Source organism: Helicoverpa zea, chromosome 29 (genome assembly GCF_022581195.2).
Source record: "Helicoverpa zea isolate HzStark_Cry1AcR chromosome 29, ilHelZeax1.1, whole genome shotgun sequence".
NCBI lineage: Eukaryota > Metazoa > Arthropoda > Insecta > Lepidoptera > Noctuidae > Helicoverpa > Helicoverpa zea.
In genome coordinates this window covers 4,093,904-4,119,462 of record NC_061480.1, presented here as the reverse complement: position 1 = coordinate 4,119,462, position 25,559 = coordinate 4,093,904, and the positions used below count along the sequence as shown (strand labels likewise).

The window sequence follows — 25,559 nt, the reverse complement described above, 5'->3', positions numbered from 1 at the left end:
TTCCCACGCAAACCTTTATATAACTCTTTAAACGTTAAGCAAACTTCAACCTTAACCCCTAGGTATTTAAGTAGCAATCCCTTTGTCTTTGACGATATATATTACTGTTTAAGCGTTAAGCAAATTTCAACCTTATCCTCCAGGCATTTAGGTCGCAATCCGTTCGCCTGCGACTGTTCCCTACGATGGCTGGCTGCGTATCTTCGCAAGAACCCCATAGAAACTTCTGGAGCGAAGTGTGACTCCCCTAAACGGATGAGCAGGAAGAGAATTGATGCATTAAGAGAGGAGAACTTCAAGTGTAAACGTGAGTATTTTTGTTACTTAGCTTCCGCGCACCTGGTTAAAAAGTTGTCTGTAGCTTTTTCCATAAATGGACTATGTAACGGTTAAATATTTTTTCAAATCAAATTCGGTGTACTGGTTCTCTTCTGATCTATAGTATTAATATCGTCATCTAAAGAGCTCTTTCCTAGCTTCACTTGTAACTATGTATTTACCTATGTCTATGTAAGAAAATTTTGGAATCTCAATTTGACCCACTTCCCGGTCTTCGATTAAGATAAAATTTCGCACACGCTCAGAGTTCCGATGACTACCTAAAAACGTCATTATAAATCCAATATGGCTGTCTTCCAAAATGGTGGACTGGCTATTTGAAATTCACCCCCAATTTTTAAAAGCTTGTTTTTTTATCTATTTTGTACATACGTAACCATCGACATATTTTCTTTATCTACTGTTGTTTTATAAGTATGTTTCTCCCTCAGCGGGCGAGGAATCAGGCGACGCATGCGGCGGTGGCGCGGCGTGCCCGGGCGCGTGCGCGTGCGAGTGGGGCGCGCGCGCGGTGGCCGTCACGTGCGCGCGCGCCGCGCTCGCCGAGGTGCCGCGCGACCTGCCGCTCAACACTGACGCGCTGTGAGTAGCAGTGCTTGTCTGTACTATGTCGACGGGGCCCTGGGCCTGCCGCGGCTGCGGGACTGTTCGAAAGAGTTACCGCGACGCTGGTACATAAAAGGCCTACGACGGAACACGACGGTTTTTAGTCAGTAAGAGTCTGACACTCCATACTTGTGCTCGGGCGCTGGCGCGACATAAGTAGTAGGTATATAGCGTCAGAGTGTAAAGGAGTGCGATGGGCGTGGAAGATACCACGGGCACAGGGCTTCGAGAGATGACTTCTGTGTCAGCGAGTGAGGCGTCAGACTCGTGCGTAAGTGATGATGCCAATCATCGGCTACTGCGGTTGTTTTCATGTAAGGAGTTCAGCCAACTGCGCAGGACATATTATAGTGCGCAAGCATTTGCTTGGACACAGGTGCACTCACTATTCCTTCACTCTCATAGCCCGATGGGACGGCAACCCAACACGACCGGAGAGAGATCAGGCGCAGGACTGACATTAACGTACTCTCTGATGCGGCGTAAGTAGGTAGGTATACCTATAGAGTTAGAATGTAAGGGGGCGCGGTTCACATGGAAGACACCACGGGCGCCAGGCGTCGAGAGATGACTTCTGTGTCAGCGGGTGAGGAGTCATCATCATCATCTCAGCCATAGGACGTCCACTGCTGAACATAGGCCCTTAGTTCTCAACATAATTATGCCGGTTGGAAACAACCTGCATCCAGCGTTTTCCGGAAACCTTTATATCATGTCGGCGAGGAGTAAGTAGATATATAGCGACAAGATGTAACGGGACCCGGTGGAAGACACCACGGGCGCCGAGCATCGAGAAATAACTCCCGTGTCTGTGGGTGGTAAGTTTCAGGTGGCTCATCATCCTTCAGTCTTCTAGGTAACAACAGTCCTGTGTCAACGGCGCGAGTTGTTCCACGAGCTCCTCAAGGAGAGTCAGCAAACCCCAGCAGGGCCCACCAGGGCCAAAGCCTGTCGGGGCTGCGGGATTGTTCGCGCGAGTTACCGCGGCGCTGGTACATAAAGGGCTTAAGAAGGAACATGTTGGGTTTTAGTCAATAAGAGTCTGACACTCCCTCACGCTGCACCCAAAGCGGGAGGGGGGATGATGTCCCGTCAAAAGGCAAACCAACATAGTTCTGCCCCAATCGTCAACCTCACCTGGCCGTGATGCACCCTGCTGAACAATGGACGAGGCTCTAGCGACCGGCTGGTGGCGGTATAACCACCACACAGCACCAAGTAGGATATTAAATGCCTTGTTTGAAGATGGGCAGCATCATCTGCAAAGAAAGTGTCAACACGACAAAATAAGTCAAAACAATAAAATTATAATAGCTAATCATTGTTTTCAGGTTGATGTCAGACAACAGCTTGGGTCAGATCAAGTCAGACGGGCTATTTGGCAGACTGCCAGACTTAACGAAATTGGACTTGAGGAATAATGGTAAGTTAAAAGCGAACATTTCAAGCTAGGAGACAACCTTTTTTGACAACAGAATAACTTCCCACAGCTGTATAAACCTATGTAATTTTTCATGCTCTAGATTATCTCTGCACAGATCAAATGCTAGCTATTTTCTGAACTTCTTCACGTACCTGGATCAAATATGGCCAATGTTCACCGAGGGTAATCAAATCGCTCAAGTAGTTCCAGAACCTCAAATCTTTTCTCCTTAATTAGTAGTATAGATTTGTAGTTTCGCCGAGAAAGCCAGACAGAAAGACAATTTTTTGCATGCAATTTATGACACGCTTATGTGTTTTGTGTTTATTCTAGGTATAACGCTGATAGAAGACAATGCGTTTGACGGTGCTGCCAACATCCAGGAGTTGTTGCTGGACGGTAACCTGATACAAACTGTGTCAGATAAGATGTTCTTTGGGTTGCACAGTTTAGGAGTACTGTGAGTATCACAATATTTACAAAGAAATATTAGAACATTCTTTAATTTTGTATGACTGAGGCGAGATTCTACCAAAATTTCATTCATATTTGTTCGCGAACAGTTGTGTAAGAAAATAAAATGTGTAAGATTCCGCGCGAGTCCACAGCTAGCATGTGTTCGCGCACGGTGGTTTCAGTTTCGCGGACATTGTACAAATGTACGCACGCAATGTGTTAAGTGTGTCAACACTGACGCGCTGTTTGCTAGAGCGTGTACAAGTACTTAATGAAATGAAATGAATGTTCGTTTCAGATCTCTGACGGATAATAAGATCAAATGCATCACACCGGGAGCCTTCGATCACCTCACCATGTTATCCACATTGTAAGTATTATTCTCTCTAGGGAGATCAGCCAGCTGCACAAGACATATTATAGATCACGAGCAACTACTTGGACGATGATAGCGCGATGGGACGGTTATCCAATTAAAGATAGCACCTTATGGAAATCTCTACCATGGAATGACAGCTAGAACTGAAAGCTTAAAGATCATAATACAACCCTAACAAGTAATCGGTGAACATACATAAAAAAAAAGATCCCGACGAAAAGAGAACCTTCTCCTTTTTGGGAAGTCAGTAAAAATACCGCATACCAATCGGTTCTCAGCCGTTTAAGAACTAAAGAACAAGCAGACAGACATTATAGGTAGTCGAATTATTTATTTATTTTTAGCTCATAATGATTTTGAGCCCACCAGTCTTGACAATAGGCGTCCAGGTCGTCACGCCATCTCTTCCGGGGCCTACCCCGCCCGCGGTGTCCATCCTGAGGTGTCAACTGAGCGACGATAGTGGCCCAGTTTTCGAATAGTATAGTCGAATATACTAACATAAATATAATGTTGATGAGTAATCTCTTTGCGTCGTCTAAAATAGGGTTGACCACTTATTTCCTCAGGAACTTGGAGTCCAACCCGCTAGACTGCACTTGCCATATATCCTGGCTGCCCAACTGGCTCCGAAGTCGGCGTCTATCACCGTCAGCGACTTGCAGGACGCCAGCGGCGCTCAGAGACGCGAACCTTCAACATTTGGAAGTCTCCGACTTTAAGTGTACACGTAAGTTATCCATTTATTTTTTATATCTAAATTTGTATATATAAAAATATATATGTGGCTCACACAGAATGGGTGACAAAGACATGTTTGAATAAAGAAATTCTATTGCCAGTTCTAAACTTCGTTCTGTCCTGCTGTGGGTGCAGCGTGAGGGAGTGTCAGACTCTGACCGACTAAACCCACCAAGTTTCCAATGGAGGCCTTTATGAACCAGGGCCGCGGTAGCCCGAACAATCCTGCAACCCTGGCAAGCTCAGGTTCTTAGGGATCCCTTTGGAGTCAGTACCCTATCTTAAAACCATGGGCCGTTGTTGCCTGACTGTAAAAGATTAAATAAATTAAAAATAAATAGAAAGAACAATAAAAAGATTTAATCTTTACTATGACCCTTCTAACAGCCTTCTGAAAAGGCCGTTCCTTTTCAATCTTACCAATTTTTTTTCTTTTCCCCAGCGGAGGACAAGGGCTGTCTGTCAGCTGAATACTGTCCGTCTGTGTGCGCATGCGCGGGCACGGTGGTGCGCTGCTCCCGCGCACACCTCGCGCACGTGCCCAACAACATACCCAAGCAGACTACTGAACTGTATGTATTGTTAATAAGGATACTTTGACTAGTATTTTATTAGAAAGTCGAAAAAAAAAACAGAACGAATGTGGGTCTAAAATTAATTCATAGTTTTGAAACCAGTATTCGCTCTCTTGGAGCCCCAGCATACTGTAACTTTTGGTCGGTGGATAATTTGATCGGGACAATTAAATCAGCATGGAGATAAATTACAGTGGGTACGTTACAACGATCAGGTACGATCCGGTATTGTCTGACCGTTTAACCTGACCGTGTCTGTCAAACAGTTGAAAATTTTGCAGACGATTTATTTCTATTGCCGCTATTACAACAAATGAAACTTCTTTCACGATTTTTATCCTCCATCTGCAGGACACATACCTCTTCACATAACGAACAAAACATAATACCAATACATAATGTATACCCTTGTTCCAGGTACCTAGAATCCAACGACATAACCTCGATACTCCCGGAGCAAATCCGTCATCTCACGCAGCTGACTCGACTAGATCTATCCAATAATAAGATTAGTGTGCTCACCAATGATACCTTTGAGGGGCTCACCAAGTTATCCACGCTTATCGTCAGCTATAACAAGTTGAGATGTGTTCAGGTAAATTTATACATACATATAATAATAAAATTATTGGCCAGCTGTTCTCATGTAAGGAGATCAGCCAGCTGCGCAGGACATATTATAGTGCACGAGCATTTCCGCAAACGCTAGTGCACTCACTATTCCTTCACTCTCATAGCGCGATGTGACGACAATTCGACACCACCAGAGAGAGATTACAAGCAAAAACACATGGAAAGTGGTGAAGGGTGGGCGTTTTGGTGGCTGTCTTTTGTTAATTCAAAAAGTGCTGCTGTGCAGCCAAGTTTGAATAAACGATTTTTGATTTTATTTCGAGCAGGATCGACATTAACGTGCTTTCCGATCCTATTTTATGAAAGATACTTAAAACACACAATACGATTAGGGACCGACTTCTAAATTGAACCGAATACATAGCATTTGCGCTATGCTAAGTACAAATAGATCAACGAGGTAAACCCTGAAGAGTTTGTTCATTTGCTTGAGTTCTGAAACTCCTGGAACTTACGTTTTTTTCAGGGTTAAATAGCCCATTTATCGACATTTATTTTGTTCAGATACTAAACTGCTGGCAGAAGCTAGCTTGTTTCAATATGATGATCTTTATATTCTTGTTTCCAGCGAGATGCTCTAAAAGGTCTGACACAGCTGAGAGTGCTCTCTCTGCACGGGAACAATATCTCCATGCTTGCTGATGGCGTCTTTAGGGATCTAGAGTCTATATCTCATGTGTAAGTATATTCTGTACTTGCCACGATGGCTGTTCTCTCTGAGGAGATCAGCACACTGCTCCGGACATAATATAGTGCACAAGCACATTTTTAATCCCCAATTTACGTAAATGGAAGGGTATTATAAGACTGACCGCTATGTATGTCTGTGGCACCGTAGCTCCTAAGCGGATGAACTTTCAACAATTTGCATCAGTGCACATAGTTACATGGATTTTAACATCAAATTATTTCAAGTTACAACAGCTTATAATCATTTCTAAACTACTTTTTTGGCTGGTAGTCGGCATCAATTATTACGTCACCTACTGAAATTAGATCTGAGATCAAAAATATAAAATTGTTGTCCCTACCTAATAAAGTATATGGGCCTTACTACAGAAACTTTAAACCCTGTTTTACGCTTGTCTAATAAAATTTTGGCTGCAAAATGAACCATATGTCAACGTCAGAATTTGTCATTTTTTTAGACAAGGCATAAACTGACGTTTAAAAGTTTTTGTGGTAAGACGGAATATATCTATCTATCTATCTACCAGCGCTCATCGATGCTAGTTCATTCGATATCAGTTACAATTGTATCACGGTGCTTCAATCTGCTAGTTTTATGTAACCGTTCCAAGAATGGACCGCCTTAGTAGATCGCCGCCGGCTACTAGTTTTTTTTTTTTCAATACTTCCTTATCTCCTTAGCCACACAGTTCAAAATCCCTTCTCTTTTCCAGGGCACTAGGCTCCAACCCCCTCTACTGCGACTGCCACGCCCGCTGGCTCTCCGAATGGGTGAAGAGCGCAGGTGAATACGTGGAGCCCGGCATCGCGAGGTGCTCCGAGCCCGCCGCGATGAGGGACAAGCTAATACTCAGCACGCAGTCCAGCGCTTTTGTTTGTAAAGGTAATAATAATATAGGTGTACCAAACTGATTTTCAGCCATGGCAGCTGTTCTTTAAGAAGACATTAGTCATCATGCGCAGAATATATTATAGTGCGCAAGCAAGCATTTACGCAGACAATGGTTCACAGTAATCGATCACCGCCGGAGAGAAATTATGCGCCTGCGATCGACACTGGAACATGAAAGTTACTTCCATCTCTGTCATTGAATAGTTTGTCATAAAAAGCATCATTTCCTTTTTTTTTTTTCAATTAGCCCAGTAACATAAAAGTAAAAAACCTAATCTTTGCTTATATCATTAGCTGAAGAATTAGTTTGAATTAAATCTTTACTAGAACTGATATTTGTAAACGCAAACCTCAGTTTTAATACAAGACGGAGTTGATAAAGTTAATGTTACATAGCCTTATCGAGAAAGGCTATAAGCTACTTTTTATCTAGGTACGGGAACGCGGGTGAAACCACTAGAGGATGTCTTACCTAATAAAACCTTTTTTCTTCCCAGGAACGCCCCCAGCAGAAGTGATCGCGAAATGCGACAGTTGTCACAGCAGCCCCTGTCGCAACGGCGGTACCTGTCGTGCCCGCGCCCGCGGTGGCCACGAGTGCGCCTGCGCACGCGGGTACCATGGCGACGCCTGTCAACATCATATCGACGCCTGCTATGGGTCCCCGTGTGCTCATGGCGTTTGTAGGGTGCTTGAAGAGGGGAGATTTCAGTGAGTGTCTATTATTTTATTAGTAGGTATTCTATAATCCCTTAGGTATTCGTTTTTGCCGATGAAATTGTGCAAAAAAGAGTGTTGGCTCGCGCGTTTGTTTGTTAGCGCGCGGTTGCCATGGCGACATGTCTTGCGCGCGGGTACCATAGCGACGCCTGTCAACATCATATATCGACGCGTGCTATGGCTCCCCGTGTGCTAATGGCGTTTGTAGGGTGCTTGAAGAGGGGCGGTTTCAGTGAGTTTATCTATTATTTTATTTAGTATCCCTTAGGTATTCGTTTTTGCCAATTCATTTGTGCAAAAAAGAGTCTTTGCTCGCGACCGTTTGTTTGTTTGCGCGCGTTTGCCATGGCGACGCGTTTCTTGCGCGCGGTTACCATGGTTACGTGTCAACATCATATTATTATAGACACGTGTTATGGCTCTCCGTGTGCTCATGGCGCGTGTAGGGTCCTGCAAGAGGGGAGGTTTCAGTAAGTATAGTCTATTTCTTCCTTTATTAGTTTTCTATAATCCCTTATCCGTTTTTGCCAATTAAATTACGCAAAAAGAGTTGCTCGCGCGCGTTTGATTGTTTGCACGCGGTTGCCATGGCGACGCGTGTCTTGCGCGCGGTTATCATGGTTAGCTGGTAGATGGCGCTAGTCCGTTCTTATAATCTTTATGTCATTATTACTAGAATGGGCCAGCGCCGATAGCCGCTGAAGATCGGAGCCATCTACCAGCATTTGTTCTATATACGCCCAGTTTTGAAAAAGGCTAGGCAAGATAATAAACGTTTTGTAATATTTCCAGCTGCTCCTGCCAACCCGGGTACACAGGAGCTCGCTGCGAAGTCAACATCGACGACTGTGTGGCGAACAAGTGTCAGAACAACGCGACCTGTGTCGACCACCTCGAGGGGTACTCCTGTAGATGTGCGCCTGGGTTCATGGGTAAGTTCCACATAGCTAAGATATTTGTATGTGCGAGGTCAATATCGAGGTCTGCGTGGCGAACAAGTGTCAGAACAACGCGACCTGTGTCGACCACCTCGAGGGGTACTCCTGTAGATGTGCGCCTGGGTTCATGGGTAAGTTCCACATAGCTAAGATATTTGTATGTGCGAGGTCAATATCGAGGTCTGCGTGGCGAACAAGTGTCAGAACAACGCGACCTGTGTCGACCACCTCGAGGGGTACTCCTGTAGATGTGCGCCTGGGTTCATGGGTAAGTTCCACATAGCTAAGATATTTGTATGTGCGAGGTCAATATCGAGGTCTGCGTGGCGAACAAGTGTCAGAACAACGCGACCTGTGTCGACCACCTCGAGGGGTACTCCTGTAGATGTGCGCCTGGGTTCATGGGTAAGTTCCACATAGCTAAGATATTTGTATGTGCGAGGTCAATATCGAGGTCTGCGTGGCGAACAAGTGTCAGAACAACGCGACCTGTGTCGACCACCTCGAGGGGTACTCCTGTAGATGTGCGCCTGGGTTCATGGGTAAGTTCCACATAGCTAAGATATTTGTATGTGCGAGGTCAATATCGAGGTCTGCGTGGCGAACAAGTGTCAGAACAACGCGACCTGTGTCGACCACCTCGAGGGGTACTCCTGTAGATGTGCGCCTGGGTTCATGGGTAAGTTCCACATAGCTAAGATATTTGTATGTGCGAGGTCAATATCGAGGTCTGCGTGGCGAACAAGTGTCAGAACAACGCGACCTGTGTCGACCACCTCGAGGGGTACTCCTGTAGATGTGCGCATTGTTACACATTTAACGCAAATTACACTATCTATAACTTGGCAAATTTTTTACTTGACACTATCATGGTCAATGGAAGTAGCGACGTGACCATCAATAACGATTTATCATGGTACAGGTTCTTACTGGCGCCTAAAATCCAAAATATATTTCCAAAGTGTTCAAAATTGACAATGAACATACGTAAGTAGGTATGTATTTATATATAAGCACATTCTTCTCCAAGACTCAAAGCTTTACTGAAATATTGAAATCGTTTAAATATCAAAATTGCTGCAAATGTATCATAAAACATATAAATACATATTTCTGTTATATAGGATGAAAAGATGATGCCGAAACTACCAATATTCCCAATTACTTTTTACCACCACCTTCACCTCTAATATTACCCTATCTCCATTCTCAGGTGAATTCTGCGAGAAGAAAATCCCCTACTGCACGAAAGAATTCAACCCTTGTGAGAATGGAGCCATCTGCACTGATCACCACAGCCACTACACCTGCGCCTGCCCCAAGGGCTACTCCGGACAGAACTGCACTGTCAACGCTGATGACTGCATCAACCATATGTGCCAGGTATGTCATCATCTACCGAGCCTTTCCCCAATTATGTTGGGGTTGGCTTCCAGTCTAACCGGGTGCAGTTGAGTACCAGTGTCCCACAAGGAGCGACTGCCTATCTGATCTCAATCCAGCTGCCCGGGCAACCAAATACCCTTTGGTAAGAATGGTGCCTACTCCCAAGGATGTTCAATGACAGCCGAGACCTACAGTTTCTAAATAGGTAGCACGTTCGTAAAAGATGTATGGAAGAACGTTTTGACGACATTCATGCCCGCGACAGAAGGTACATAAAGGTATCAGGTTTTTGGATGGTAAGATTCAGGACACCCGTCCACCGGCCTCACATGGAGGATAGTTCAAGAGGATAGTCCATGCGGATAGTCCATGAGAATAGTCTGAAGATGTTCCTCCAGCAAGCTCTAAGACTCTTGTGAGAACGGCGCCGTATGTACTGACCACCACAGCCACTACACCTGCGCCTGTCCCAAGGGCTACTCCGGACAGAACTGCACTGTCAACGCTGATGACTGCATCAATCATATGTGCCAGGTATGTATACTAAATACCATCGTCTCCCGAGCCTTGTACCGACTATTATATCATCATCATCATCAGCCAATTGCCGTCGACTGCTCATCAGTATACATATAGCTAGCTCATTTAAAAAGATATGTGGAAGAATGCTTCGGTGATAACCGTGCCCTGGGCGGTAGGTACATAAAGGTACCGGGTTTTTAGCTGGTTAGGGTCTGGACACCCCTCCACCGACCTCACATGGAGGATAGTTCATGAGGATAGCTTAGGAAAATAAATGAGGATAGACCGTAAGTCGCACATGAAACAGTATTATTCACTGTTTCAAGGCATATTATGAAGGAAGAGTTGTATTTAAATTATTTTTTCTTTCCTCAGAACGGTGCAACATGCGTGGACGGGCTCGACGAGTACCGGTGCGCGTGCGCAGGCGGGCACGCGGGCCGCTACTGCGAGGCGGCCCCGCACGCCGCGCTCGGCACCTCGCCCTGCGCGCACCACGACTGCGTGCACGGCGTATGCTATCTGCCGCAGCCGCAGCCACAGGTACGTCATCATCCCTAGCACGGTACACCACGCGGCCGCTACTGCGAGGCGGCCCCGCACGCCGCGCTCGGCACCTCGCCCTGCGCGCACCACGACTGCGTGCACGGCGTATGCTATCTGCCGCAGCCGCAGCCACAGGTACGTCATCATCCCTAGCACGGTACACCACGCGGCCGCTACTGCGAGGCGGCCCCGCACGCCGCGCTCGGCACCTCGCCCTGCGCGCACCACGACTGCGTGCACGGCGTATGCTATCTGCCGCAGCCGCAGCCACAGGTACGTCATCATCCCTAGCACGGTACACCACGCGGCCGCTACTGCGAGGCGGCCCCGCACGCCGCGCTCGGCACCTCGCCCTGCGCGCACCACGACTGCGTGCACGGCGTATGCTATCTGCCGCAGCCGCAGCCACAGGTACGTCATCATCCCTAGCACGGTACACCACGCGGCCGCTACTGCGAGGCGGCCCCGCACGCCGCGCTCGGCACCTCGCCCTGCGCGCACCACGACTGCGTGCACGGCGTATGCTATCTGCCGCAGCCGCAGCCACAGGTACGTCATCATCCCTAGCACGGTACACCACGCGGCCGCTACTGCGAGGCGGCCCCGCACGCCGCGCTCGGCACCTCGCCCTGCGCGCACCACGACTGCGTGCACGGCGTATGCTATCTGCCGCAGCCGCAGCCACAGGTACGTCATCATCCCTAGCACGGTACACCACGCGGCCGCTACTGCGAGGCGGCCCCGCACGCCGCGCTCGGCACCTCGCCCTGCGCGCACCACGACTGCGTGCACGGCGTATGCTATCTGCCGCAGCCGCAGCCACAGGTACTGTTACTGTTACAGCCTTTTTTATCGTCCCACTGCTGTGCTGGGGCCTCCTCTCACACGGAGAAGGATTGAGCATTAATCACCACGCTTGCTCAATGCGGGTTGGTGATTTCAGACTATACAGTCCAGGTTTCCTCAAGATGTTTTCCTTAACCTCATTATCAGCCATTGGTGTCCAAGATTTGAAAGCACATACAAACTTAGAAAAGTTGTATTGGCACTTGCCTGCCCGGAATCGAACTCTCACCCTCATACTCGAGAGGTTGGTTCTTTACCCACTAGGCCACCACGACTTTCACGAGCACTCTTACTTACTTGTAAATACAAAAGTAATGTCTTTTCAGGATGACATCATAATGGATCGTCCTCTAATGAGTTCAGCCAATGACTACCTCTGCAAATGTGCACCTGGATATTCAGGTAAGATGCCGTTCAGAAATGAACCTCTAGAACTACCTCTTGAATTATTCCTGCACGAAACTCTTGATTTTTAAGGGGCGTTGCAGAAAAATCTTGTATTTTGCATCACGTCATCAATGTTAAAAGCAAATTATAGTTTTGAAATCGGATTTTCAATAACCTTTCTTTCTGAGAAACGCTGTGGGTTAGCAGCGGTGAGGGAGTGTCAGACTCTTACTGACTAAAACCGTCGTGTTCCGTCGTAGACCTTCTATGTACCAGGGCCGCGGTAACTCTTTCGAACAATCCCGCAGCCCGCCCTTCTCCACTTCCTATTTGTTATCTCTAATAAACAAATCCATAGATAGATATTGTCATGTTTTAGATTCGGGTAAAACGCCACGATACCCAGCGATTATTTTCTTTACAAATCTATGTATGTTTTGCAGGTCGTCTCTGCGAATACCTGACTTCTCTGACGTTTAGTCACAATGATTCTCTGGTAGAATTGGAACCGCTGAGAACTACACCACAAGCCAATGTCACATTGGGTAAGTTACTACTTCTATTTATTCTCTCTAGATTTAACTTAATCCATAAATATATAGGTTAGGAAACCATAGTTAGAAGCCAGTAAGTCTGACACCAGACTAACCAAAGGAGTATTGGGTTGCCCAGGTAACTGGGTTGAGGAGGCAGTCGCTCCTTGTAAAGCACTGGTACTCAGCTACATCCGGTTAGACTGGAAGCCGACCTCAAAATAGTTGGGGAAAAAGGCTCGGAGGATGGGTTAGGAAATCATACAGCCGGATAGGCTTAGTGTTAATAGATCGTAATCTATTAATATTGGGGTCAACTACATATGTTGGGGGAATACATAGTACGACCCCAAAAAACTTCTTTGTGTCATCTCCCTATCATACTCCCTTATGTACTCTGACTATGTACTTCTTTATGTACTCTGCCTATGTACTCCCTTATGTACTACCTTATGTACTCTTCCTATGTACTCTGCCTATGTACTTCTTTATGTACTCTGCCTATATACTCCCTTATGTACTCTGCCCATGTGCTCCCTTATGTACTTCTTTATGTACTCTGCCTATGTACTCTGCGCCTATATACATCGTTATGTACTCTGCCTATGTACTCCCTTATGTACTCTGCCTATGTACTTCTTTATGTTTTCTGCCTATGTACTTCTTTATATAAATGTCGTGGTGGCCTAGTGGGTAAAGGACCAACCTCTCAAGTATGAGGGCGAGGGTTCGATCCCAGGTCAGGCAAGTACCAATGCAACTTTTCTAAGTTTGTATGTACTTTCTAAGTATATCTTAGACACCATTGGCTGTGTTTCGGATGGCACGTGAAACTGTAGGTCCCGGCTGTCATTGAACATCCTTGGCAGTCGTTACTTGGCAGTCAGAAGCCAGTAAGTCTGACACCAGTCTAACCAAGGGGTATCGGGTTGCCGGGGAACTGGGTTGAGGAGGTCAGATAGGCAGTCGCTTCTTGTAAAGCACTGGTACTTAGCTGAATCCGGTTAGACTGGAAGCCGACCCCGACATGATTGGGAAAAGGCTCGGAGGATGGATGGTACTTCTTTATATACTCCCGTATGTTATCTGCCTATAAACTCCCTTATGTACTCTACTTTTGTACTCCCTTACGTACTCTTCCAATGAATGTACTCCGTTATGTACTCTGCCTATGTACTGAAATGTTGTTATTTTTATCTTTGTATTAAATATTTTTTTTTCACTATTTCTTGCAGTATTCAGCACAACGCAACTACATGGAGTGTTAATGTACTTCGGGGAGAACGAGCATCTCGCCGTCGAGCTGTTCAATGGTAGAATCCGCATCAGTTATGATATAGGCAACCATCCCACCTCTACTATGTATAGGTATGTATTATCTAAACTTCATACTTATCAATATTTATACAAATACATACTACAATAAACAACAGTGAAAGATTTATACAAATACATACTACAATAAACAACAGTGAAAGATTTATACAAATACATACTACAATAAACAACAGTGAAAGATTTATACAAATACATACTACAATAAACAACAGTGAAAGATTTATACAAATACATACTACAATAAACAACAGTGAAAGATTTATACAAATACATACTACAATAAACAACAGTGAAAGATTTATACAAATACATACTACAATAAACAACAGTGAAAGATTTATACAAATACATACTACAATAAACAACAGTGAAAGATTTTGTAAATCGGTCTAGTAGTTTAGTGTAGAGCTTTTAGGGTCCAAAGGCTCCATAACCTACTGAAATTATTTAAAAAAGTCTTTCACCGTTGGAAAGCTATTCTTTTCCCGTATAAAATAGACTATATTTTACCCTGACACGGGGAGTAGTTCCCAAGGGACGCATGTGAATCCTCGGGAAATAGCTTATTTATATAGAGATATAGAATAGTTGAACTTGAAACATAATCATGCCCTCTGAACCTTCGGAGCTATTCAATATTCGAAAATTTGAATGCTCAATGCGGGTTGGTGATTTCAGATTCAGATATTACCTATAGTCCAAGTTTCCTCAAAATGTTTTCCTTCAACTGCAATCAGTAATTGGATTCCAAGATCTACTTACCTTAGAAAATAAATATAAGTATAAGTGGAAGTTTTCAAAAAGTTATAATTTCTTTACAGTTTCGAGATGGTGTCGGACGGCAACTACCACAAGGCTGAACTGATTGCTATCAAGAAGAACTTTACTCTGAAAGTAGACGACGGTCCAGCCAGGTCTATCATCAATGAAGGTAAGTTTAATTAGGCTTGTAAATTAACACATAAGTACAACTTTTATTCACCACAAACAAGACACAAGGATTATTTAAATTAGGCCTAACGTGCCTTCTAACTTTGGTTTGGTTTGTTAATTCTTAAAAAAAGTGAAATCTTTATACAAACAAGTAAGGTTTGTAATGACGAGTGTCTATCGAAACGCGAGTCCACAGCTAGCATGTGTTGCGATTGCAGTTTCGCGGACATTTTATAAATGTTCGCAAGCAATTTGTTACTTAATATTTGCTAGAGTGAGTATCCGTCAGTTGCACAAAGCTCCATTAAAATTAAAGCTTATTTAAATCTATTGCTAACTCTTTCTTTGTCAACAAGATAAAAAGGGTCAGAATGAAGCTATAACTTTAAAGTTCAAAGTTCAGGGTTCAGTTGCAAAAAGTTCAGTTAACCAGTTAACCGAGCTTTGTGCAACTGACAGTATATTTGATGAAACATTTGTGTACGTCACGACTGACCTTTCATTTGATGCCTCAAGATACGACTCTTTATCGACCTTCCTTCTTGAGGATCGCGATGATCCCCACACTCATCCTTCAATTAATTAAACTAAATTTATTGTTTCTGGTACCAGGTCCCAAGGAGTACCTTCGATTGGAGAGGCCGATGTACCTCGGCGGAGTGCCAGAAGATATCGCTAAGGAAGCGTTCAGCAAATGGCATCTGCGTAACATCACCAGCTTTAAAGGTAAAATATACTACTACATTCAGAATATTTTTGGGACAAGACATTGTTTAGATTGGTACTCAAAAACCGACCCCAACATAGTTGGGAAAAGGCTCGGAAGATGAGGATAAAAACCTTATGTAATCTGTCAATTAAGTTTGCATTTTTGAAGTCATTTGTCTTCTTATGCATGCGCAGTTGCATATTTGTGTGATAGTTGTGAAGAAAACAGTAGCTAACTTCAGACAAGCAAATTTTCGCGACATGATCAGGCTAACTACATAAATGCAAAGTGAATTAGTGCACACTATATTTGATAGTCTTCCTCTAACAATTTCTTAACTTTCGATCGTTCCCAATACTCCAAGTATAACCCCGACCCGGGTCAACTTCTTCCCATACCTAGATAAAATATAGCTTGTGTTACTCGAGTATAGTGTAGCTTCCCAACAGTGAAAGAATTTTTCTAATCGCTTCAGTAGTCTTGGAGTTCCAAGAGAGGTCCACATTATTTTTTTGTTTGAAAAAATAATGTTTCCTCTTCATTATATTAGTACCTATAACGTTATATTGAGCTAACGTCAAAATGTTATCCCTCGTAAACAAATCAATAGATAGATTATTGAAATCGGCTATTAAAGACCTTATTTTTCCCCAAAATCCCAGGATGTCTAAAAGCAGCCTGGATAAACCACAAGCGAGTGGACTACGTGAACGCGGTTCGAGTTCAGCGCACCTCAGCCGGCTGCGGGGAAGATGAGCCTACTAGCTCCATGGCAGCTACTGTGTTCGTGCAGGAAGATGCTGGGAGACATAACCAGGTACGACTGATGGTGGAGAGCATACCGAATCCTAAGTCTAACTTAAAATCACTTACTCAAGCTTCACTGAAAAGCAATTTAAAAAATGAAAACACGCTTTTATTTTGATTCCAAACAACCAGAACGCCATCTTGGAGAGGCCACCATATTGGATTTGTAGTGACGTTTCTTAGTTAGTCATTAGAACTCAGACCTAGTGGAAAATTTCGTCGTAGGTACAAGGAAGTGGGTCAAATTACCTAAGATTCCAAGATTTTCTTACATACATAGTTACAAGTGAAGCTGATAAACGTATTAAAATATTTTTGTATGTAAAAATGTACAAAGGACAGCCCCCAAAACTCCCACCCTTCACCACTTCCTACGTGTTTTTGCTGGGAAGACGAAGTAGATTGTGTGGTCTATTAATACAACCATAGGTTTATAACAAGGTTTGCAGTGCTGTGGACCACCGTCTGTTTATCTGTAGTTTCACCCGAATTCTGGGGGTACCTGTACAAAATATATACTATGTTTATCAGGCGTACTGTAGCTTCCCGACAGTGAAAGAATTTTTCAAATCGATGCTTGGGAGTTGCTACGCAAACACAGCAATCAGTGACGGGTGTGCGTTTGTGGGATAAAAGTGTTGTTTTCAGGATTTCTTTAAATTAGTGCTTTTTTTAGGGTTCCGTACCCAAAAGGTACAACGGGACCCTATTGTTTTCACTCCTCCGTCCGTCCGTCTGTCACCAGGCTGTATCTCATGAACCGTGATACTTAGACAGCTGAAATTTTCACAGATGATGTAATTTTGTTGCCACTATAACTACAAATACTGAAAACTAGAATTAAATAAATATTTTGGGGGCTCCCATACAACAAACGATTGATGAGTGATTTTTTTTTGCTCTTTTTTGCTCGATATCCGTAAATATATATAGAATATTAGTTTGGATGGCACGGAACCCTACGTGCGCGAGTCCGACTCGCACTTGGCCGGTTTTTTATTTTGTAGCCTTTATTTTAAGACGTTTCCCTTATTTTCTCAGGACCCTTGTGTCCCGAATCCGTGTGCTCGCGGCGGTCGCTGCGTTCGCGAAGAAGGTTCGCCTTCCGACTATACTTGTCGCTGCCGAGCCGGCACTGCAGGCCCGCAGTGTGAACTCAGGGCTTCGATCAGTGAGTATCTGTTCTGATCCTATTCTGATCTGTTCCGATCTGCTCCGATCTGTTATGATCTGTTCTGATCTGTTCTGTTTATGTAACAGTTTATTATGTACACAGTTACACAAAGAACACAAACAAGAAGAAAATAGAAAAAAAATGTACAAAGGCACAGCTTATATAGCTCATAAAAATCTCTTCCAGCAGACCCGTTAATGGGAGAGTTGGAATAAAAATGAGATACAGATAGACTGTGTAAAAAGAAACGAAGATCTGTTCCAATCCGTTCTGTTCTGTTCCGACCTGTTCTGATCTGTCCCGATCGGTTCCGATCTCTCCCGACTATTACGTTGAGAATCGGAACAGTCGGAAAAACAGAAAAGAACAACAGATCGGACAGGTAGAATAGGTCAGAACTGACAGAATAATAACTCATTTTCTTTCTTTCTATAATAGTTACAACATTTCTGCACAAAACATAATAGGCCAAAAACTCATGTCATATAACTATATTGTTGAACTATTGTCTATAATCAGGTGGAGCTCCAGTGATAACTCAAGGCAGTAAGATGGCGCAACGCAAGCAAACCATCAGCAACGTGCAAGCCTCACCAGGTATGCACACCCATCCATTTCTATACCTTAATCATTTTGCTTACCATGACACCCTTGTTAGTAGTATATTGAGCGAGATAGAGACTGGTTTTTGTTTGTATATATAGTTTTTTATTGAAATAGTACATTGACAATTCAAGTGTTGCTAGGTAGGTAAAATATTACTAATTTAGTTAAAAGTGATATGCCCTTACCGATGCCGAAATTAAAACTGTTTACTATGAATTTTCAAAGTACATAAACAGTTTTTTTTTTTAAACTGGACGTTTAAATTGTTGGTAAACCTGGTTAATCTAATGAATGTATGAATAGAATGATGAATATTCAATATGTTTGTTTGTGACAGCTGCTCCATCTCACAAGCAGCAGATGCCGTCAGAACATGGACCCTCACAAGCCACACCAACAGGGGCTTGTAGAAAGGTACGTTCTTAACTCAAACTCAAAATCTTCATGTTTCTTAGAGTATAAAAAGTCTGTAAGCTAAAAAAGCAGCCGACCCCAACACTGTTGGGAAATGACGCAGAAGATGATAATAGACTAAACAAACTAAATGAACTAAAGAGCATACTCCATTTGATTTGACACCTTAACTGAAAGGTGAAACCGTTATGAATCGGACTTTTGTATTGTCGGTTAAAACCTTAACATAAAGGAGTAGATTAGAGAGTATACATACATAAGGGAGTAAACAGGAAAGTACATGATAATGGGGTTATATCAAAGGGATAATATAGGTGAAATACATAAGGCAGCGCATAGGGGGAGTACCTACGCAAATGAATACGTAGGAGAGAAAGTAGGAGGAGTAGGTACATAATGGAGATATCTAGACGAGAACATAATACAGTAAATGAGAAGGAGTACCTATATTTATAGCCCAAACAAATAGACCTTATCTAATTCCTAATATTAACAATTTCCAGGAAGCAACCCGCGAAGTTATAACAGAAGGTCTGTGCCGGTCGCGACGCGCCGTGCGCGGGGCGCGCTGTGTGACGCGAGCGGTGCCTGCGGGTGCAGGAGGAGCTGGGGGAGGGGGAGGGTGTGCTAAGGGACACTGCTGCGCTCCTAGGAAGACTAAGAAGCGAAAGGTATGTAAAAATTTTACAAAAAATCCTCCTCGATTTTTTATGCAAGCAAAATAGTAAAAGGATTTCGAATTAAAATTATTTTTTAAGTAACTCTCGATAAGCCTTTTCATTTGATACACATATTGTAGAAATACACTAAAGTTCAATTTGATACACATATTGTAGAAATGCATTTAAAATTGCGCCATCTTGGGTGGTCCACCATATTGGATTTAGAATGACATCAAATAGCATATCGTGCATTGTCATCCAAACTTAATGTTTCTACAAAATTTCAGCTCAATTGGTTGAAGAAATTTTCTTCAAAATTTAGTTCAAAGAATACACCATAACATACATAATTATACAGGGTGGCCCATCCATAGGCGTCCAAAAGAAAAATTTAGAAGCTCTATGCTATGGGGTACCCGAATCACCCCCATGTATGTTCAGCGATTTTTTGTAGTTTAGGAGCTAGAATTGTTTTTAATTTTTTTCCGTAATTTTCATTTCAACATTGATTTCAGATAAAATTTTATTTAAGTTCTAGAATGTTTAGCCAAACTGCTTTTTTTCAGGTGTTAGCTACTATCATGATGATTAATTACACAAAAAAAAACATCTGTAAACGTTAGAAAAAAAAAGATAAAATAGAAAAAACAATGTTGAAATGAAAATTACGGAAAAAAATTAAAAACAATTCTAGCTCCTAAACTACAAAAAATCGCTGAACATACATGGGGGTGATTCGGATACCCCATAGCATAGAGCTTCTAAATTTTTCTTTTGGACGCCTATGGATGGGCCACCCTGTATGTACATTCATTGCAAAGTCAAATAAAACCTTTAAAAAAATTGTTACTACTGGGAAGAAGTGGCGCAACAAACTCCTCAGCAACACATGTCTATCTATAGATTTGAAGAATTAGGATATTAAAACTACCTTTTTTATTATTTTCAGATAAGATTAATCTGCTCGGACGGTACGAGATACACCAAAGATATAGAAATAGTCAGGAAGTGCGCCTGCGGGAAGAAATGCGCGCGAAACAACCCTTTCCACTGAAAGACTGACCATGTCATTACCCCCATGTCATAAACTCCCCCCGTCATAAACTTCCCCAGTCATAAACTCCCCCCGTCATAAACTTCCCCAGACATAAACTCTCAGCCTCATAAACTTCCCCAGTCATAAATATCCTTAGAAACTGATTGTTAGCCATGCAAAGTCACATATGTAATTGTTAAGTAACCAAATGATTTTAATGTATATGTATTACATAAGTTTTTGGATAATTTTTGACCCTTATATTATAGAAAATGTGTTTAACTATTTTGTCATATGTAATACTTTTTCTATAATATCACTTTCCGCGATTTCGCCCGCGTCCCGTGGGAACTACTGCCCGTACCGGGATAAAGTATAGCCTATGTTACTCGGGAAGAGTGTAGCGCCCCAACAGTGAAAGAATTTATCAAATGGGTTCGGTAGTTTCGGAGCCTTTAGGGTGCAAAAGAAAATATTTCCTCTTTATCATATTAGTAAATATTACAAGGGTTTAAAATTATTCAAAATGATAGTAGACATACATTAATATCATTGGGTTACTTTGAGATAACTCAACATCTGTCATTTCAGTGTTTCCATACTTAAAAAGGTTTAGACACATGGTAGAATTTTATTTGTAAGTCAATTTAATATTAAATGACGGCCTTAATTTGTTTATTTTGAAAAAATAACTGTATGATCAAGTTAACAACAAAAAAATAAATTTTTCAACAGAAAAAATCAATTTTCAAAGTACAAACGCCTTTCAACATGGCAACACAGATTATCAACGAGCTCACCCCGGCAATAGACAATAAATCACGCTTTTTTTAAACATTATAACAATTACCACCTCCTTACGAAATGTATAATTGTAGCATTTATATATAAAAAAGTAGATTTTAGAAACACTTTACGGATACTTTTGCGTCGTGAATTATCCTAGAGATGGTTTTTAACATAAGATTAAATTACTCATACAGTTAAAAGTTTGTATTTTCTTTTTAATAAACTGCATTAAAAAATAGATTCAAAATGTTTTTAACAAGCTTCTCAAAAAGGAGGTTATGAATTCGGATGCTGGTATTTTTTATGCTTATATTTCAGAATTTATCACAAGGCTAAAATGTATAAGTATTTTGTTAAATTTTACTTTAAATTCTAAAATAAACATATCTATTCAAGTTCAAGATACCCATTTCTGTACGTTAGAATATTTGTTTAGGTATTAATTTGTAACTTTTTTAAGAACGAAAATAATTGTAGTTTATTGAAAGAAAAATACAATAAAATATTAAGGAAACGAATTTATCCCCCCATTTCGGAAATAAGAATTATACACGAAAGTAGTGACGGCCTAAATGTGTAGAGTAGGCATTTATATCCAATAATAATAACCTAGAAATATAATAATCTATTTTAACATTGAGTAAAAACTAAACGAATATTCAACAAAAATATATACTTACCCACCATTTTGTAAAAAAACCTTTTTCAAAAAAGTCAGCAATAGCTAAAGGTACGTTTTAAATGCCAACTGCTGATCGCACATGCCGCGACTGCATGACGTCAGCCGCACTACTGGTTTGTATGTATTAAATTCTTGACCGTTATTTGAAGCTTACTAGTTTGAGATAGGCACCTACGTGTTTTCCGCTTTTATCTCCGTCCTTTTCTACCCCATATCTTGCATCTCTCTCGCACACCGACCAGTTTCACTCCCCACCAGGCAGGAGGCGACGAGTGTTCTCGGCGGCCACAGTTCGTCATTGGCGTCTTGTTTTCCGCCCGAGAAGGTTGTCTAACCAACCGCTGTAGTATTTCGTTGAAAAATAAACTCAGTGCTCTCGCAGAACACAGGTGAGTTTATAATATTTTATACAATTTGTTAACGGTTTTACCGTTCGATATTCGATTTTGCGAAATCAAGTGTTAATATTTTGTACATCTACCCCTTTTTTGTCACGAGTTTCTTCCGTGTACTTTTTTTTTCAGTAATTTGTTTTCAGAATGAGTGACTTATAAAGCAAATACAGATGCGGTAAATAATAAAGCTACCACAGCCCGTGCACGTGACTATGGAAAAGAAAGCAAGCCCGAAGTTCCTAAGGCACCTGTGGCCCTAGTTCAATCCTGCAAGGCGTTCAACGGTTTGACAAAAAAGAATGGTGTGAGGTGCGGTCCAACCAGCATCTCCTTAGTTCGGACTGATCACTACCGCACTTGAAGAGGGCTGATGGTGTCAAGAAAGCTTTTCGGCCTTGAAAGACTTGGTACGCTCCCCTCGGACTACCAGTAAGTCTGTTAGCCACCTCCCATGGGGGTCGGCTCATTATCACGGCGTGTGATGGTTTTCGGCCTTGAAAGACTTGGTACGCTCCCCTCGGACTGCCAGTAAGTCTGTTAGCCACCCCCCGTAGGGGTCGGCTCATTATCTCGGCGTGTGATGCTTTTCGGCCTTGAAAGACTTGGTACGCTCCCCTCGGACTGCCAGTAAGTCTGTTAGCCACCCCCCGTAGGGGTCGGCTCATTATCTCGGCGTGTGATGCTTTTCGGCCTTGAAAGACTTGGTACGCTCCGCCTAGGACTGCCAGTAAGTATGTTAGCCACCCCCCACAGGGGTTGGCTCATTTTCACGGACCCGCGCAGGGTACCAATCTTGCATGTTGCGAGACGCAGCATCATTACAAAGTGGGGACCAGTAAGTATACTAGCCACCCCCCACAGGGGTCGTTTCATTATCACGGACCCGCGCAGGGTACCAATCTTGCATTTTGCGAGTCGCAGCATCATTACAAAGCAGGGACCAGTAAGTATACTAGCCACCCCCCGCAGGGGTCGGCTCATTATCACGGACCCTCGCAGGGTACCAATCATGCATGTTGCGGGTCGTACCATCATTGCAATCTACCCTCGCAGGGTGGCTTTTTGGATCGACTTTCGAAGAGTCGCCATTATAACCTTCCCTCGAAGGGAAATGGTAATCACACTCACGCTGAATGGCGTGTGACGCAAAACTCTAAAAGCTCCCTTGGGATATCACGAGTAAATTACAATAGGAACCATGTCCAACAGAGGAAACAGAAAGCGTCCAGGACCGCAGGCGGACTTTGATGCGTCCAACAAGGCACGTAAGTTATGACTTTCCAGGCGGGTTGCCTAACATTATATCAAGACCAATGGAAAGAAATGGGAGCTCCGCCTTTCTTGTCAAAAATAATAACTGGGTATCGCATACCATTGGCCAAGAGCCACCTTTGATAGATAATGCCAGATTTGACCAGAGAGTCCAAAGAGATGGATGTCGTCATATCCCAAATGATAAAACAAAAAGTTCTATTGATAGCTGCAAATTCTGCCAGCTTTCTTTCCAATATGTTTCTTGTGCCCAAAAGGCGACGGAAAGAACCGTCCAATACTCAATCTCAAGGTTCTCAACAAGTTCATAATTACGGAACCCTTCAGTTTAATAAATGTTTTTCGGGTGCTAGAGTTTCTTCAGAAAGACGAATGGCTGTGCAAGTGGATCTCGCCCAGGCTTACTTCTACCTTCCGGTAGCCGGAGGTCACAGACATGTTCTTCGACTAGTATACAGAAGAAGACTGCTTCAGATTACGTGCCTACCATTTGGCTTAAGCACGGCACCCAAGACCTTCGCCACAGTGACCAATTTGGGTGGCTCAAACTTTGAAAACTCAAGGGTTACTTATAATTGTGTATCTCGATTTTCTGGTGGCTCACCAAGATATATTTGCCTACTTTGGGATCATTTGCACCACGTTTTGGATGGCAAGTGAATAAATCGCAAGCATTATCAACAAGATAATGACAAAACGCACTACGTGACAAACAGCACGACAAACTTAGAAGACCTGCATAGCTTGATAGGACTTTTAAACTTCGCAAGTTTTCGTTGTTCCATACGGCAGACTGCATTACCGGGCTCTCCTCACTTTCCTCAATGCAGTGTTGAACAGCAATCTATACCTACCCTATTCATGGAACCGTGAGCCAAACGGTGAACAAACCATAAAAAGGGTTCTTATAAGTCACGATTGAAGTAATGATCATATTTTATAAAAATAACTACGAAAGTAATATACTGACAACATTAGAAATGATATTTTAGAACGATGTCTGTGGAACTTATGCAATCTTTTCAAACTTATTTGAAATCAAATATGTATAATAAAGGCCGTAAATTATTTTCTTAATTTTAATGAAATATGTAGTAAATCGTTTACATGTAAAATGAACCTAGAAGTCTTGACTGTCATACATAGAACCCTACTTAATTGAAGACCACGATACTAAGAACATTTTACATAAAAATGTGACGTTTTTGTCATCGGTCGGGTTATACCCACCATTTTGAAAAAGTGTCATTCTTTGGTTACATTGTGGGCTCACGGCTCGGTGAATGGAGTATAGCAATGTTGAACCTACCAGCAGATGCCTTAGCAGATCTAAAGTGGTGGCTGGTCAGCTGCCACCAAACCTTGGATATTCATTCGCCACTTCCCTGTCACCTTATAACCACGGACGCCTCCGATGTAGGATGGGGGCACAACTGAACGGAACTCCCGTAATGGGTTCATGGAACGAGAGAGAAAAAGGCTTTCACTGCGATCTGAAAGAGATGCTTGCAGTATTAACTGGAAAATCACGGCAAGTTGCTAAAGAGATCAACAGCCATTTTTCAATGCAAAAATGGGACTGTGGTGTCATATCTAAGAAATCAAGGTGGCACCCGATCAAGGAGCCTACCGAACTTGACGTACAGAGTATTCAGTTATCTTGAGCTGTATCAAATCTATCACGTCGTGAATCATATACCAGCCCTATTCAACAGTCAGGCAGACCATCTCTCCCGACACAAACCTCCACCGGAGTGGCATCTTGTATCAGCAGTGGACCTACTTGCCTCGAAGCGAGCCCAGGGACACATAGTTGTGTACTACGTGCCCCTAGATCTGAAGGACCCGAAAGCGGGGTTCCACGATACCTTTTTCTCAAGTTTTGACTTACCCGCTAGCATGGGTATTACCGCCACCTTACCTTATACCGTAGGTCCTCAGTCATCTCAATTCAGGAACGGGAGTTAATCTCATAGTAGTTCCTTCGGTGGCACCAGGTATTTTGGCGAGCAGATTTGAAGTCCCGATCATTAGCAGTACCCTACACACTGATGAACCTCGAGCAGAAACCGATAGACACAGCAACGGGGATACCCCCTGCCAAGGTCAGGGAAATGGGGGGGGGGAGGG

At 43.0% G+C, this 25,559-nt stretch overlaps 1 protein-coding gene across 1 annotated transcript in view; it reads left to right on the top strand.

Annotated features, from left to right (window-relative positions):
• The window catches only part of LOC124643954 (protein slit), a 137,316-nt gene extending 116,036 nt beyond the window's left edge, over positions 1 to 21,280 (top strand). Inside the window, exons 14-38 of the mRNA XM_047183081.1 lie at positions 144 to 307; positions 771 to 921; positions 2,277 to 2,368; positions 2,702 to 2,828; positions 3,123 to 3,194; positions 3,773 to 3,933; positions 4,387 to 4,516; positions 4,937 to 5,114; positions 5,721 to 5,830; positions 6,556 to 6,725; positions 7,232 to 7,445; positions 8,247 to 8,386; positions 9,606 to 9,775; positions 10,676 to 10,843; positions 12,019 to 12,094; positions 12,523 to 12,624; positions 13,848 to 13,980; positions 14,772 to 14,881; positions 15,496 to 15,609; positions 16,255 to 16,409; positions 17,441 to 17,570; positions 18,093 to 18,170; positions 18,517 to 18,593; positions 19,097 to 19,264; positions 20,205 to 21,280. Of these exons, the coding sequence (XP_047039037.1) occupies positions 144 to 307; positions 771 to 921; positions 2,277 to 2,368; positions 2,702 to 2,828; positions 3,123 to 3,194; positions 3,773 to 3,933; positions 4,387 to 4,516; positions 4,937 to 5,114; positions 5,721 to 5,830; positions 6,556 to 6,725; positions 7,232 to 7,445; positions 8,247 to 8,386; positions 9,606 to 9,775; positions 10,676 to 10,843; positions 12,019 to 12,094; positions 12,523 to 12,624; positions 13,848 to 13,980; positions 14,772 to 14,881; positions 15,496 to 15,609; positions 16,255 to 16,409; positions 17,441 to 17,570; positions 18,093 to 18,170; positions 18,517 to 18,593; positions 19,097 to 19,264; positions 20,205 to 20,309 (3,295 nt within the window). The 3' untranslated portion in view covers positions 20,310 to 21,280. The remainder of the gene's footprint in view (positions 1 to 143; positions 308 to 770; positions 922 to 2,276; positions 2,369 to 2,701; positions 2,829 to 3,122; positions 3,195 to 3,772; positions 3,934 to 4,386; positions 4,517 to 4,936; positions 5,115 to 5,720; positions 5,831 to 6,555; positions 6,726 to 7,231; positions 7,446 to 8,246; positions 8,387 to 9,605; positions 9,776 to 10,675; positions 10,844 to 12,018; positions 12,095 to 12,522; positions 12,625 to 13,847; positions 13,981 to 14,771; positions 14,882 to 15,495; positions 15,610 to 16,254; positions 16,410 to 17,440; positions 17,571 to 18,092; positions 18,171 to 18,516; positions 18,594 to 19,096; positions 19,265 to 20,204) is intronic.
• The last annotated feature ends 4,279 nt before the right edge of the window (positions 21,281 to 25,559 follow it).